The 14,842-nt window shown below is 39.7% G+C and overlaps 1 protein-coding gene across 1 annotated transcript in view; it reads left to right on the top strand.

The window, feature by feature from the left end:
* Gucy1b1 (guanylate cyclase 1 soluble subunit beta 1) overlaps positions 1-12,078 on the top strand; it is a 49,528-nt gene extending 37,450 nt beyond the window's left edge. Inside the window, exons 10-14 of the mRNA XM_036190826.1 lie at positions 2,524-2,761; positions 6,927-7,067; positions 9,232-9,386; positions 9,679-9,805; positions 10,887-12,078. Coding sequence (XP_036046719.1) covers positions 2,524-2,761; positions 6,927-7,067; positions 9,232-9,386; positions 9,679-9,805; positions 10,887-10,910 — 685 coding nt within the window. The 3' untranslated portion in view covers positions 10,911-12,078. The remainder of the gene's footprint in view (positions 1-2,523; positions 2,762-6,926; positions 7,068-9,231; positions 9,387-9,678; positions 9,806-10,886) is intronic.
* The last annotated feature ends 2,764 nt before the right edge of the window (positions 12,079-14,842 follow it).

Genomic DNA, 14,842 nt, shown 5'->3' with positions numbered 1-14,842 from the left:
ACATTATTCCTCGGGAAGGTGTGTCTACTTGCTCTGAGACCATCTCACCTCCCCCCATGGTTGTAAGAGTACCTAGCTTAATTGGCTACATGTTCTGTAAATTTCATCAAGCACATGGGGATAGGCAGCTCAACATCTCCTACTGCTTGGAAAAAAAAATCTCAGAGTCCTTGTTATATCAGTAAATGGCACAACTACCCCCATGAAAAATATCACATATTTGCATGATGCACCAAGGATTCAGATTCACTGTCATACAGCTTGGTCGGTTCCAGTTGCCCAATATTCTGCATTGGCTATGATATCACAAAATGGTGCAGATCTCATTAATCTTTTAATATTGTGGTTCCATATATGCTGATATCTACACTTATGTCACTCAGCTTTCTGTTGCTATAAGAACTGCTGAGATAATACTCATGAAGACATCGGGAAAGTTTGGGTTTGTGACTTCAGAGGTTTCAGATTCTGTTGCTGGCCCTGTTGCTTTAGGCTGCAATGGGATCAGTTACCATAGCAGGGATGCATGACAGAGGAGGTTGCTCACATCATGCTGGCCAGGATGCTGAAGGGAAGGATGAGATCTGTGTGTCAGTCAAGGGTGTGCCCAAGTGACATAGCTTCCTCCCACTGGACCTTTCCTCTGCAACAGCACCACAGCCTGGGGATTAAGGCTTCAACACATGGGTCTTTAGGGGATGTCTCAGATCCAAACTACACCAGTAGGAAACAGACATTCAGTACTACAAAGATGCAGACTTTAAAGGATGGAAATATGTAGCAAGAGTCTTAAAAAGGTCTTATTAATAAAAACAAACCTGGAGCCAGATATTGAATGCTGGAAGATCAGAGAAGCAGAATAAGCCACAGCCACCTCACCTCACCAATTCCTCAGCTGATTCTGTTTCCTCAGACTTGAAGCCTCTGAGTCCTCATCCAAATGGATCTCAGCTGAACTGTCCTGCTCAAAAGCCTGAATGCTTAACCAGCTAAAAGCTTCTCATTTCTGGTCTTCATGCCTTATATACCTTTTGCTTTCTGCTATCACTTTCTGGGATTAAAGGCATGAGTCGCCATGGTTGGCTGTATCCTTGAACACACAGAGATCCAGGTAGATCTCTGCCTCTGGAATGCTAGGATTAAAGGCGTGTGCTACCACTACCTATCCACTATGTTTAATATTGTGACTGTTGTGTTCTCTGACCCCAGATATGTTTATTAGCATGCACAATATTTCGGGGAACACAATACCACCACAGAAATATCCTTACACTCTACATTCCATACTAAAAATGCTGTTGATTCACGTTGCCACTAAATTATTGGCTTGAGTGTTCACTTCTCCCACCTGTCTATGGTGCAGCCTTTGGAGTTGATACTTTTGTCACTAGAGAACCAGAACCAGAAAATAAGAATCCGTCACAGGGCCCCTTTCTTTGTTTCGTTTTCCCAAGGTTGAATGGATTTTCAAAGACCACTTTCACTATTTTCCTTGTTTTAGTTTGCCCAAGGTTGAATGGATTTTCAAAAACCACCTTCACTATTTAGGGACATTGTGCTTCATTAATTTTCATGACTGGTTTTTAGATTACTAGACCAGGATTTGATTTTATGGTAGAGACTTTATTTTAAGACAATTTCATTATAAACCATCTAGTTTTCTTTAAAGTTAAGCTCTTCTACTGTTCACATTCTATATTAAGATCTAATTTCAATGTTCTGTGAAATACTTTCTGTTTAGAAGCTAAAAGCAACCAATGAAGAAATTCTGCTGTGGCTAGGGAAAACATAGAGGGTTCAGTGTGTTTTTCATATTCGAACCTTGCCCATTGGCTAAAAGGGTGAACTAAGAGGGCCTGGTTTCTTCTTGTTTATTCAGGCTAGGAGCCCAAAGGTTTTTCTTCTAATTCACCAGCTCCCCTCCTGCTGTGTGTTAACCACACTCTCTCCTCAGCTCCTGGGTAGTGGTCTCAGCATTGCCTACAGAAATAAAATGTCTGTCCATCTCGGCCACTTTTCATCTTTTATCAGTTTCTTCCAGGACAGCGTGAAGTATACATAAGACTAGAAAGCAATTCTACCTTATCTTCTGTGACCTTGTAATATTTGAGATAGACTTTTTTACTGCGAAGTGAACATGTTTGTTATTGTACTGTTTGTGCAATATTTTAGATTCTCATACAGACAACGTCAAGCCTGTCACTGTCATAAGAACAGGGCGAGAAGCCAGGACTGTGAATGAAAACTGTGAGGTCCTATTGATGGTCTTTTGCTTTTCCTATCTATTTATTTGCTTGGCTTATTTTGAATTGGTTTGAAATGGTTCAGGATTAGGGATATATGTAATCACACAGACAAATGGTTGCTGTGTTTCTTTGTCTTGTATGTAGCTAATTTTTGATGCTGGTTTTAAAAGGTATCTTTCCAGGATCCACCAAAATGGTTTGATGCAGTATAGAGGCAAAGCCTGAGTGGTAAAGGCTTGCCAGCATGTCTTACGGTGCTTTCCCCTAATCCCCATAGGTTGCTGTATTCAGTCCTCCCTCCATCTGTTGCCAATGAGCTGAGACACAAGCGCCCAGTGCCTGCCAAAAGATACGACAATGTGACCATCCTCTTCAGTGGCATTGTGGGCTTCAATGCTTTCTGTAGCAAGCATGCATCTGGAGAAGGAGCCATGAAGATTGTCAATCTACTCAATGACCTCTACACCAGATTTGACACACTGACTGATTCACGGAAAAACCCATTTGTTTATAAGGCAAGTCCTCATGGGAGCCTGTTGTAGTAAAAGTCTGGGCTTCTGAGATTCCCCTGGTCACTGCACCAGGACTGTAGCTGCTTTGATAGTGTTATGAGGTCTATTGAGTCCCTGCAGGCCACTAGCTTGGACAATTTCCTCATTGTAAAGAAATGTGTGGTAATTTTACACATGTGGGTAATGCATTCTGATCATATTCACACCCATCTTCCCTTACCTCCCTCCCATCTCTCTTCCCAGCAAGTACTCCTCCCCTGTTGCCATTGTTCCTTGAAGAAACATTGTTTCTAGAAGTACCCTTTTTACAGTCCCTTTTCAAATGTCCTTGTTTTCCACATCCAAAACATCTGACATTCCTCAAACCTCTTGAAATTGCTTCTCCTACCCACATATTATCTTGATCATGAGCCTCAACTTTAACCGTGTCTCTAATCCAATCTTCCAAGGGTGCAGATTTTGCCTTTAACAGCCTGATTATTCTCTTACCTGCTGCATTTGTGTTCTCAAAAGCCAAAGATTCAATTATTATCTGGTGAGCTTCTGAATTTGGGACCATTCTCTTTACTGCGGAAGTCAGTCTTTGTAAGAAATCTGTGAAAGATTCTTTTGGGCCCTGTATAACCTTTGTAAATGATTCAGTTTTCTTTCCTGGTTCCTCAACTTTGTCCCATGTATTCAAGGCTGCCATTCGACATAGAATTAGAGTTAGGATATCATATAAACATTGTGTTTGTACTGCAGCATATTGGCCTTCTCCAACAAGCTGATCCTGGAAGATTTGTATACCTCTATCCCTACATTGTTTTGCTATGTTTTTAGCTTCCTCTTTGAACCACATTTGCCACTGGAGCCGCTGTCCAGGTTCCAGAACAGCCTGTGCCAACTCCCGCCACTCCTGTGGTATAATCCTATTATAAGTTGACCAGGAGTTTAACATTTGCTTTACATATGGAGAATGCATGCCATAAGATACTATTGCTTCCTTAAACCTTCATAAGTCTAACATTTCAACTGGAGTCCAAATATTTTGTGTATTTACTTTACCAGGTTGCTGTTGTATGGTTACCAGATAAATTAAGGGTGATTGTATGAAAACAGGCTTTCTTTCTGTAACCTTATAATTCAATCCTGAAACAACTTCACTGTTAATTTCTTCTGTCTGAATCTGAATTTCTCTATAATTCATTTTAACAGGTTTTTCTAAAATTTTTATCCTGGCACTTAAATTGACTATCTTTTTAAATAGTAAAATAAGGATAAGAAGATTAATAATGTACATAATTTGATCAACATTAATCTTCTCATATAGTTGTTCCATTATCAGACTGCCTAAAATTTCAAACAAAGCCCAATTTTCTTCCAATGTACACATAAAACCCATTTTTTTTAAATGTGGAAAAAAAATCTCTTTTAAATAGTTTCCTTTAAAATATCTGATATAAATGACTTACCAATTCTGCGTAGAACAGTAGAAATCCGAGGGAATTTCAAAACAGCTACTTAGCATCTGAGGTGGGAATCCAGAGAGAGAGAGCAAGAAAGCGTAGCCACGTTCTGGCTAAAAGCTTGAATCCAACAGCTTCAATGTTCCTGTTTGAGCCAAGTCGAGCCTAGGCTCTGGCTTCCTTAAGCTCCAACTGACCACGTGCGCTGGCGTTTCAGCAAAAAGCAGCCTATCTGCAGTTGCGTGTAGCTACTGCAATTAGCGGTAGCTCCCGCAGGCCTGAGTTGTTAGTAGCATAGGCTTTTTAAGCAAGTAACTCCAGCTGCGGCGGTAACCACTTGTAGCTAAGTTAGGTTGGGCCTGAGTCCTAAGCTAAGCTAGGCCCGGGTTAGGCCCGAGCTAGGGAGCCAGCCCTGCCCAGGTGGGAAGCCGGACCCTCTGCCAAAGCAAGCAGTTTTTTTAATGAATTCTTGCCCCACGTTGGGTGCCAAATGTAGATGTAACCGTCTTGTTAAATAAGAAACACAGAACCAATAGCAGAGTTAAAAACCACGAGGTCAGAGAAAGAGCAAAAAGAAAACCTTACCCTTCACTGCTTCTGCTGTCCTTTCTCTCCACAAGAGACCTACTGCTGTGTGTCCTGTCTATTTATAGACTTTCTGTTCTGTTTTCTCATTGGTTGTAAACCCAGCCACATGACCTCCTCATCACTGCCTGTTTGTGCAGACCTCCAGGTCTTCTATGGTTGGTGTTGAGATTAAAGGCATGTGTCTGCCATGCTGGCTGTGTCCTTGAACACACAATCTACCTAGCTCTGCCTCCCAAGTGCTGGGATTAAAAGCGTGTACCACTACCACCCAGCTTCTGCTCTGGCTTGCTGTGACCTCAAGGCAACTTTATTGACATACAAATAAAATCACATTTCAATACAAATAAAATATCACTATACTCCCCTGCCCCACTTCCATGTTTTGTTTGTTTGTTTGTGTTTGTTTGTTTTCTGAGCCATTGAGTTTAACCAGGGGTGCCTGCATGGGCATAGGTGTGGAGTTATCTACTCGAGTGTGGACAACTTAACAGTAGTTACACCACGAAGACAGAAGCAATCCCCCATCTATGATTTAATGTTGTCTCACCAGAGTCTTGGGAAGGCCCTGTGAAGACACCTGAAGCTGCTGTATGACTCTGAGTACAATAGCTATGACATTTCCAGAAGACATCATTTCATACCCTTCCTCCCTATCATCGGCTTTTACATTTTTTTCTGCCCCCCTCCCCTTCCTCCTGCCCCCGATGAATATTCCCAGTTGTCCACGGAGCCTTGGAGGAGATGATATAGATGTTGCACTTAGTGCTGTACACTCAATAGTCATTTTCAGCCCCTTGATCAGTCATGAGTCTCTGCATTAACCACTGCTCACTGTAGAGTGAAGCTTCTCTGCCCAAGGCTGAGGGCAGCATTAATCTATGGTATAAACTTCAATGCTGAGTACTTACCACTTAGGAAACTTTCTTTTCATTGCAACCATGATGATGTTTCATGGAGCAGGCAATCTCTGGCTGACATGAGGTATCCAGCAGTTTCTTTGCACTTAGGTTAACGAGTCTGTGCAGATTGTTTATTACATTTAGTATAAACACAGCATTCATTTTTGTGCTCAGCCAAAGACATTTTTTCCTAAAATACATAAATGCTTTATACTGTAAAGAAGTCATGGAGCTTTGAGAAGGGTCCTGGGCCTCAGGTTTACTTTTAGATACCATCAACTTGAAGATAAACATTTACAAGACATCTCTGCCCTTTGTTTTAAGTAGAAACAAATATAATATTGGAAAAATGAAGTCAGTGGAATATTACTTTATAAAGGCAAGAATGTTACTGACTGTGTCTACGCTCCCAGAGTAATATAACTTCACAAGAACTATTTATTTTGTGGTTCTTTTCTGAGGCACAGTGCTACACTTCATGAGCACATCACAGTAGTAGGTGGCTTAACTCAGCCTACTTTGCTTACTTTAAGTAAGAAGGTGGGTGGCATCTGCATAATGATACCCAAGGTCATCCCCTGGCCTCCATAAAGGCATGTTCACACAGACATGTACCTGTACAACATACGTACACCAAATCAACAATTCAACTTAGAAACTTAAAAAATAATTTAATGACAGATGAAAACATTGTGAGAAGCCAGGAGCAATCAATAAACTTCAGCCAACAGCTCCTGTGTTATTGAACCGGTGCTGCTCAAGGAAGAAATGAAGTCATAGAATATTCTACATGAGACTCTATGTTTGGGAAAGCTGAGATGCAGTGCACATTTGTAACCTCAGTGCTGGAGGCTTGCTTGCCAGCCAGTCCAGCTGAACACTAGGCTCCAGATTCTGTAAGAAACCCTGTCTCAAAAATAAGGTAGCAGGCTGGGTAGACAGCTCACTTGCACATACATGGGTAAGGGCCTTTTTACACATATGTGCATGCACACACAGATGTTCTGCTGAGTTGTAAGTGGATCTCAGAAGAAATTATTAAGAAGCTCTACCATGTAAGTTCCAAATAGTCAAAAGTTTCCATCCTGCTGGAGCTCACACTACTCTGGTTTTAAGGAATTTAAAAGGGAAGTCACTGTGAATTCTGGGAAATACTATGTATCATAACAATAATAATAATAATAAGTCACTTTATGTCAACCATTGAGCATGTGAATGTGTGTGTCACCTTAGGTGGAGACAGTTGGTGATAAGTATATGACAGTGAGTGGTTTACCAGAACCTTGTATCCACCATGCCCGGTCCATTTGCCACCTTGCCTTGGACATGATGGAAATCGCTGGCCAAGTTCAAGTAGATGGTGAATCTGTGCAGGTGAGTAAAGAAACTGAACATTAGGATGCTAACAGCAGAACTTGATCAACAACTGATTCATATTCCTAATCTGGAAATGGTTAACACGTACAAAGATGGGCATCGTGGAAGAAAAAATGCCCATTGTATTGCACTTTTCCATAGGCATGGGAAATAAATTAGTTCATTTGTTCTGTGGACAGAATCCCCTGAGTATACAGAAATTTCGCACTGTTTCTGTTTTATTGTTTCACCATGGAAGTTACCTACTTCATATCTTCAGATCTTTCTCTTTGGACAGAATACTTCTCTTCTCAGAGGGATATTGAGAATATTTCTATTCTCAGAGGGCATTTGAAATAGTCTGTTAATAACACGTATGTTATCCCTGAAGTGAGTGACCTTTGCAATCTGTAAAAGGTACCATGCCCTTTTCTTCGAAGGCAGCTGAACAGGGAGTGGGCCAATGGCTTCTGATGTGCAATGGAACAGCAGATGAAACAGTTATTCTTGAAGAATAACTAAACTCACCCCTCTCAATAGTACACTGGCATTTAATAGAGGGATATGGAGAAGAACAGGTTGCTGAGATGAAGCCACATATACACAGCCAAGAAAAATGGACAGCTGAATTAAAAAAAAAATCAACAATTTCCAGAATTTATAATCCCAAATCATGACACGACACTAATGGAATTCAGGTGTTTCTGGTACATGGACTGCTCTCACCAAATGTGAGGTCAAACTGTTGATCTTGTATATATCCTAGTTCACAAATGAGTCTGTCAGATACGCTAAGCCTATAGGCTGAAGATAATGCCCCAATACTATGGAGAAACCTTAGGTGACTGTCCAGGCAGCTGGCTGTTTCTGTCAACTCACATTTTTTTTTTTGGAAGCTGCTTGCATGCACTTCCTGTTTTTATTTTTTATTTAGGTAGTATTATTTCCTTCTTGGATCTCTGAGGGAGTTGAAGATCAATGAATTATAGTTATAATTTTCTTTGTTAAGGATTTCAGAAAAACTCACTAAGAGCTGTTAAGTGTATAAATTTGAAAGACTATAAGACAGTTTCATTAGTAATATAAGTTAGGATAGAAAGTGAATCAGGTACATTTTGGACTTACCAAAATAGGATAGATAATGGAATTATTTTCTCTGAATTTGTCAAATGCAAATGGACTAGACATTGTTTAGGTATTTATTGCTTGTATATATGGTATATAGTTACTGTACTTTTGTATATAGTTTTTCTTATGTTAGTTATAACTTTTTTCCTTTTTTCTATTTATTAAAATAGAAAAGGGGAAATATAGTGATATTTTATTTGTACTGAAATATGATTTTATTTGTAGGTTAATAAAGTTGCCTTGGGGTCAGAGCAAACCATAGCAGAAGCTGGGCAGTGGTGGTGCATGCCTTTAATCTCAGCACTTGGGAGGCAGAACTAGGCAGATCTCTGTGTGTTCAAGGACACAGCCAGCATGGCAGACACACACCTTTAATCTCACTACCAACCATAGAAGACCTGGAAGTCTGTACAGACAGGCAGTGATGAGGAGGTCATGTGGTTGGATTTACAACCAATGAGAAGGCAGAACAGAAAGCGTATAAAAAAAAGAGAAAAACACAGGAAGTAGGTTTTTTACAGACAGCAGAAGCTGTGAAGGGTAAGGTTTTCAGTTGTCAGCTATTGTTCTGACCTTTTGGCTTTTAACTCTGCAATTGGATCTGTGTTTCTTATTTAACAAGATGGTTACATCTACACTATGTATACCTAGAAAACTTAACTAACATGACTATTGATTATAATTTTGATCATCATGGAGACTATTAGTTTTTCTTAATTATACATTACAATTTCAAATGAGCTGCACAAACATGTCTTTTAAAAGAGTAGAAATATACATACAGCATAACAAAAATTAACTTTAAATTTGTATCAATAAAATAAAACCCATAGCATTGTAAAACATTTCAAACAAGTTGTTAGTCTTTAAAAGTAGATTCAATAATCTACCCTTTCATCCTATTATTATCTATAACACCATCCCTTTTCTTCTTTAGAAAGATTGTATTTATAATCAACCTGCTTTAAATAAAAATAAACATTCATAAACAATAAAAAAAATAACACGTATGTTAACAATGATGGCGATTGGAGTAAAACTTTGCTTTCTACAGATAACCATCGGCATCCACACCGGGGAAGTGGTGACGGGTGTCATTGGACAGCGGATGCCGCGGTATTGTCTTTTCGGAAATACTGTCAACCTCACAAGCAGAACAGAAACCACAGGAGAAAAGGGAAAGATAAATGTTTCTGAATATACATACAGGTGAGGAGGGACCATCATACTATTTACAGGGTAGTGTGTAGGTGAACTGTGTGGTTTTACTTCTTTTAAAGAGTTGCTACCCCTGTTCTGCCCCCTGCTGCTGGAATTACTTTTTATTTGAGAAGTGTTTCCATGGTAAACCACTCCACCTCACAGTGGGAATTTCTGATAAACACCATTACTAAAACCTTTAAGTGCCTTTACCTACAACTGCAGTGTGGGGGTCTGGCTGCCTTATTTCTCTACCCAACCTTTATCAACTTCCCTCTCTACTCCATCCACTGTCTTTCAGGTGTCTAATGTCTCCAGAAAATTCAGATCCACAGTTCCATCTGGAGCACAGAGGCCCAGTGTCCATGAAGGGCAAGAAAGAGCCAATGCAAGTTTGGTTCCTATCCAGAAAAAACACAGGTGTAGAGGTATGGCTCACCAGGGCGTTGCATTTGTTTCTGAGAGAGACTATGGAGTGGGAGTTCAAGCAGACACACCAGACTTGGAAAGAAAAGAATTCTTGCTTACAGAGAGGACACTTCGATAAAACGTGACTTCATGGCAGTACTGCTGAACCAGTTAGAACCAGATTTGCTCTAGAAGGGGGCTGTACGGCTTTTATGTGGTAATGAAGGTAGGAACCAAAGCCTCCGGCTGAGCAGAGCTGAGGTGTACTTCTTCCTCTGTGGTCCACTTCAAACACAGCCCAGGTTCTGGGACCTCAGGGACCCATGAGACCTTCTCAGCCCCTGCTACTCCCTCCAAGATCTCAGCAATCTATACAACGGCCATATTTCCTGGTGGTTTTGTCAGTCAGGAAGCTTAGAGTTCTCCCAAGGCCACCAGAAGTTCTTGTGCAGTTTTTTTTTTTTTTGGGGGGGGGGACCCTCGTTGATCTAGTCTCCTTGGAGTTTCTCCTACAGAGATGCCTGGTTTTTGATTTTAAAGAATCCAAACAATTCCTTAGGGGAGGTTTGGGTTCTCAAGTGCTAAGAGATTCCACTCCAGCCACATGATAAGGCAGGACATCACCGTCACAGCCACGCCTGGCCTGCTCAAGAGGTCAAGTCAGAAGCACAAGCATAGTTCGTTCCCTCTTTGGTGAATTAACTCTTCAGAGGGGGTGAGATGACCCGAACACACATCTTTTCCTCTGTGTATACATTCCCTAAACATGTTTTCATAAACTAGAACAAATGCTAAAGGGAACAGGATGCTAGCTTTTCAATACTTAGCCTCTTTCTTCAGTTTTTACTCCTTTAAGTACTTTGCTTCTGAGGGTGGCATGCTCATGGGTGCCCTTCTGAAGAAGCAAACTCTCCAGTGTCAGTCTTCTTGGTCAGACGGCCCTAAGAATAATTTCTTCTCAAACTGGGGTGGAGATGGCTTTATAGAAACTGTAGATATAAATGCATACCCCACTATCAAAGACAGGAAAATGTGTTTGGGGGAAATTGTAAGTTTCATTGTGTTGGAAGGTCAATAATATATTTCTTCCATCCATTTAAGGAAACAAACCAGGAAGAGAACTGAACCTCAGATGGTGGGACAGAGAAAACTGTCAAGTTGGCTTCTGGTGGCAGCCTCATAAGTGTCAAGCCCAGGAGCATTTCTTCCCTGTGGATACCGATTTCTACTGCCCTTTTTAGTGACCCAAGGCTTTCTGCTAGTTACAAATATCTGACACTATTCATTATCTGATGTTAGCTCTGCTTGTGATTATTTTTAAGGTCTTTGTATAGTTTCTAAAGTTTGGCTTTTGATGTGGATGATTTGAACTCCATGTTCATTAAATTCTGTTGCAATCATTACCTAAACTGGTGATCTAGAAGTGGTAGACACCCACTAAGTATTTGTTGAACTAGATTAACTGAGACTTAATAGTATCTAGCCATGTGTATATATATCATGGCTCAGCAGGTTTGTTTTATGCTCCACATATATGTACATGTATATTTTAATGACTATGACATAAAACAAAGTTTCTATCATGTTGGTGCATGTCATCTAGAAACCATTTTCTAAAGGAGTGAATCTAAGTTTTAGGAAAAATGCAATTTATTTCTAGACTTCTGAAGTAGGAATTAATATGCTGTACTAAGAAGACAGTGACTATTTTGAAATATGTTAATTCCCTTCTGGAAATATAATATATACCTTTTTATTATTGTAAGACTTGGTTGCTCATTCAAATCTCATGCCAATTACAGTTTACCTAGCATCTGACATGCCCTAATTCATATTGCACTCCTTGTAATGAGTTTCAGAAATCACTGGTGGCTATGATGGGACTGCATTGTTTCACACTGAAAGATTACATTTGCAACTGTTGGGGGTCAAACTATATATATCCAGAAATAAAGCTGGGAATACATAGTCAGGATACTGCTCTTAGAGCCAACTTTGGCCTATCTCCACACCTGTGCTTCCTTGATTAGTTTAGAAGAATATTAACTGACTGAGGACATCATATTCAGAACATTCAGAATGCATTTAATATGTTGGAATATTTGACCTATCATCCTTTAAATGTCTCTGATAATTTATTGATATCTATCTTTATAAAATATAGTGAAACTACTTTTGTGTAAAAATGTTTGTCTTTAAATTTAGTATTTCATATCAGCACATCAATATATGTATAAATGTTACATGTTAATTGTGTAAAAAACTCTACAATAAATTATTTTTTTCACTTGTCTACAGAGGGTTTTGATTTAAAAAATGATATTGGCACAACTTGCAATTTTTCTTAATTTCATATTTAAAAGCATTTTACAACTCTGTGAGCTATCAATTAATTCTGATTTTTCTACTTTCGTAATTTGTTTTCAGAGCTGGGTGCTGAACCCAGAGCATGACATATGATGGACAAATGCTTTAACAAGGGGCCATACCTACCACCCAGCTGTTACATAAAATTTGAGTATTTACTTTTATTAATAACTCTGTTTGTTTGTTCTTTAGCCAGGCTGTTCTTGAATTTAGGCTGCCCTCATGCTTTATTGTTGGGATCGTAGGCATGTGACACTAAACAATATTCTTCAGTCCTAAGGAAGAAACAGAATGGAAGATGAAACACAAGAGAAATACGCAGATGAATATGAAAATGACCTCAACTGAAATAGCTTAAGGTGGGAGAGGTGTACATAGGCATTCAACACATTTAATATTCATAACTATGAAAGATGATTAACATAAAGAAATGATACTAAATGGGTAACTTGAGAAAAAGGGTTAAAGAAAATAACAATTACATTAACATCTTCCTAATGTACAACACAGTGATTTATTGAGGGTTCCTTTTGGCCTACACTGGCTTAGGTGTTTGGGGCATGCTATAATTTGGATCTGACTGTCTCCCCCCAAACCCCAATGCATTGATGGCCTGCTTGGTCTTCATCTTGGTGCTATGTAGGAAGAAAGCTCCAGTGTAAGGAAGTTAGGTTATGGAGGTAGCACCCTTGGAAAAGCTTGAGAGATCCAATGCCCACCCCCATCCCCACTGGCTTCTTTGTTGCCATCAGGTGAGTAATTTCACTCCTTCTATGATGTGTGCTTCATAACAGGTGCAAAACTAATCACGATCATGGACTGACACTCCTATAATCACAATCACAATCCAAAGTAAAAGTTCCCCCACTACTTTTCCTAGGCATTCTGTTACATTATGAGATCTCTAACATGTGGTATGCTAATAAGCCTAATATTTCTGCCTTCACAGCATTTGCATGCAAAATTTCACATCTTGATTGTTAAGAAATGTCAAATAGGTACAAACCACCCAGTCTGAAAAGTTACTAAGTCTTCCTTTCAATGACCTGTTTCTCACTTTCCCCTCTCCATTTCACACTCTCCATTGCTTTCCTACCTGTACTCACTATTTCTAGCCATTGTTTCTATCCCTGAGAAAAGAACAGAGTGTCACCTTAGGCAATGTCACCTGATAGCTGCTGCATTCAAAAGATTGTACCTGCTCTGTCTGGAAGGCCTTTGTCCATGCTCTGACGGCAGACTTCTCCTGTCACCTCCATCAAAATCCTTTTGTTAAAGAAGAGAAGAGGACTTGTATGTTCCAGGGTCCTACAGTGCTTAACCAGAGCACATTATCTGTTTGTATACCTCTTGAGTTCACTGTAAATCTTACAGCCAAAATATTCCTTCTTTTCCTACATGTCACCCGAGCCCACCACAAATAAGCAGTTGGTAAATGCTAATTGAATGAAGGAACAGAGGGAGCAGTCTGTGGAGAAGGTAGAAACTAGATTTTCAGAAAGAGTGGGAAATGTATGAGGTTGGAGGAAAAATAAGGGCTACAGAAAAGCTGTTATTAAGCTATTATTAAACCGGTTTTTGATGGACGTCCTGCTTTCATTGGTGTGGGCTGAGTGAACAGCAGAGAGCTGGGGTGTGTGGTTTTAGGGAGTGGTTAGCCTTTGGCATGAGCCTTCTCCAAAGTGATGGAAGGGCTAAGGCCAATTAAGAACTCAAGGTTTGTAATAAGATATGGGGCAAAGGGGTTGAGGAGAAAGGTAAGCAGAAGAAATGAGAATACTAGACATGGGTTGTGGAGTGCCTATGGCTGCATTTAAGAGAGTAATGACATGATGAGTATGGCATGATGAGTGAGTGTAAAAATAACCTTGGCTCTCTACAGGTTCAGTTTCACAGTCTGTTAGCAGCCTGTGACCATGATGCATTCACCTAATCTGTACCCTGGTTCTCCCACTGTTAAAAATGAGAATATAATAAGTGTTGCTGAAATTGTTTGTTGATATATTAAGACATGAAGAACTCATAGAGTTAGAACATGAGCTCAGCATTTTGAGGATAGTAGAGACATAACCAAAGATGTGCAAATTCACAAATCATTGGTAATACATTGTGAATGCTAAACCACATGCCATGAGAAAACAATAGTGTCAACAAGCAGAACCTGGATAGTGTTTGAATATTCAAACACAGTGAACATTTCCTAAAGCATAAAAGTATAAAAATCAAGTATAAAAGATAGCAGTTTGTCAGTTTGGATCCAAAAGACATTTTCATAAATACATAAAAATATACATATGTATTATATTTCTTAATTATTTCATTTTGTTTGAATCAATAGTTGACTCGCCAAATGATGCGCTGTTTTCTTTGTCCTTGTAAGAAGAGAAGAGGGTTTTTTTGTTTTGTTTTGTTTTGTTTTTGCAGGCTTTACCTGTGTATTTCTTTACATGTCATCTGCAATAATGGCTGATGTACCTCTAGAGGGCAGCAGAGAATGCTATTGGGCATCAAGACCAAGGAGAGTAAAGAAAGGATGCAATTGCTCTCAAAGGATAGTTCTCCGTCTGTGGCTAAGATTCAAATTACTGTTGGCTCTCTTGTAAGACAACCAGTTATCCATGGAACCATTTTTTCCAGGTCCTCCTTGTCCATTCATGCAGGAGGGATCACAATTTCCCACCAGGTAGTTT

The sequence above is a fragment of the Onychomys torridus genome, chromosome 6 (genome assembly GCF_903995425.1).
Source record: "Onychomys torridus chromosome 6, mOncTor1.1, whole genome shotgun sequence".
Lineage (NCBI taxonomy): Eukaryota > Metazoa > Chordata > Mammalia > Rodentia > Cricetidae > Onychomys > Onychomys torridus.
Note: the sequence above shows the minus strand (reverse complement) of the source record. Positions and strands in the feature narration are given on the sequence as shown.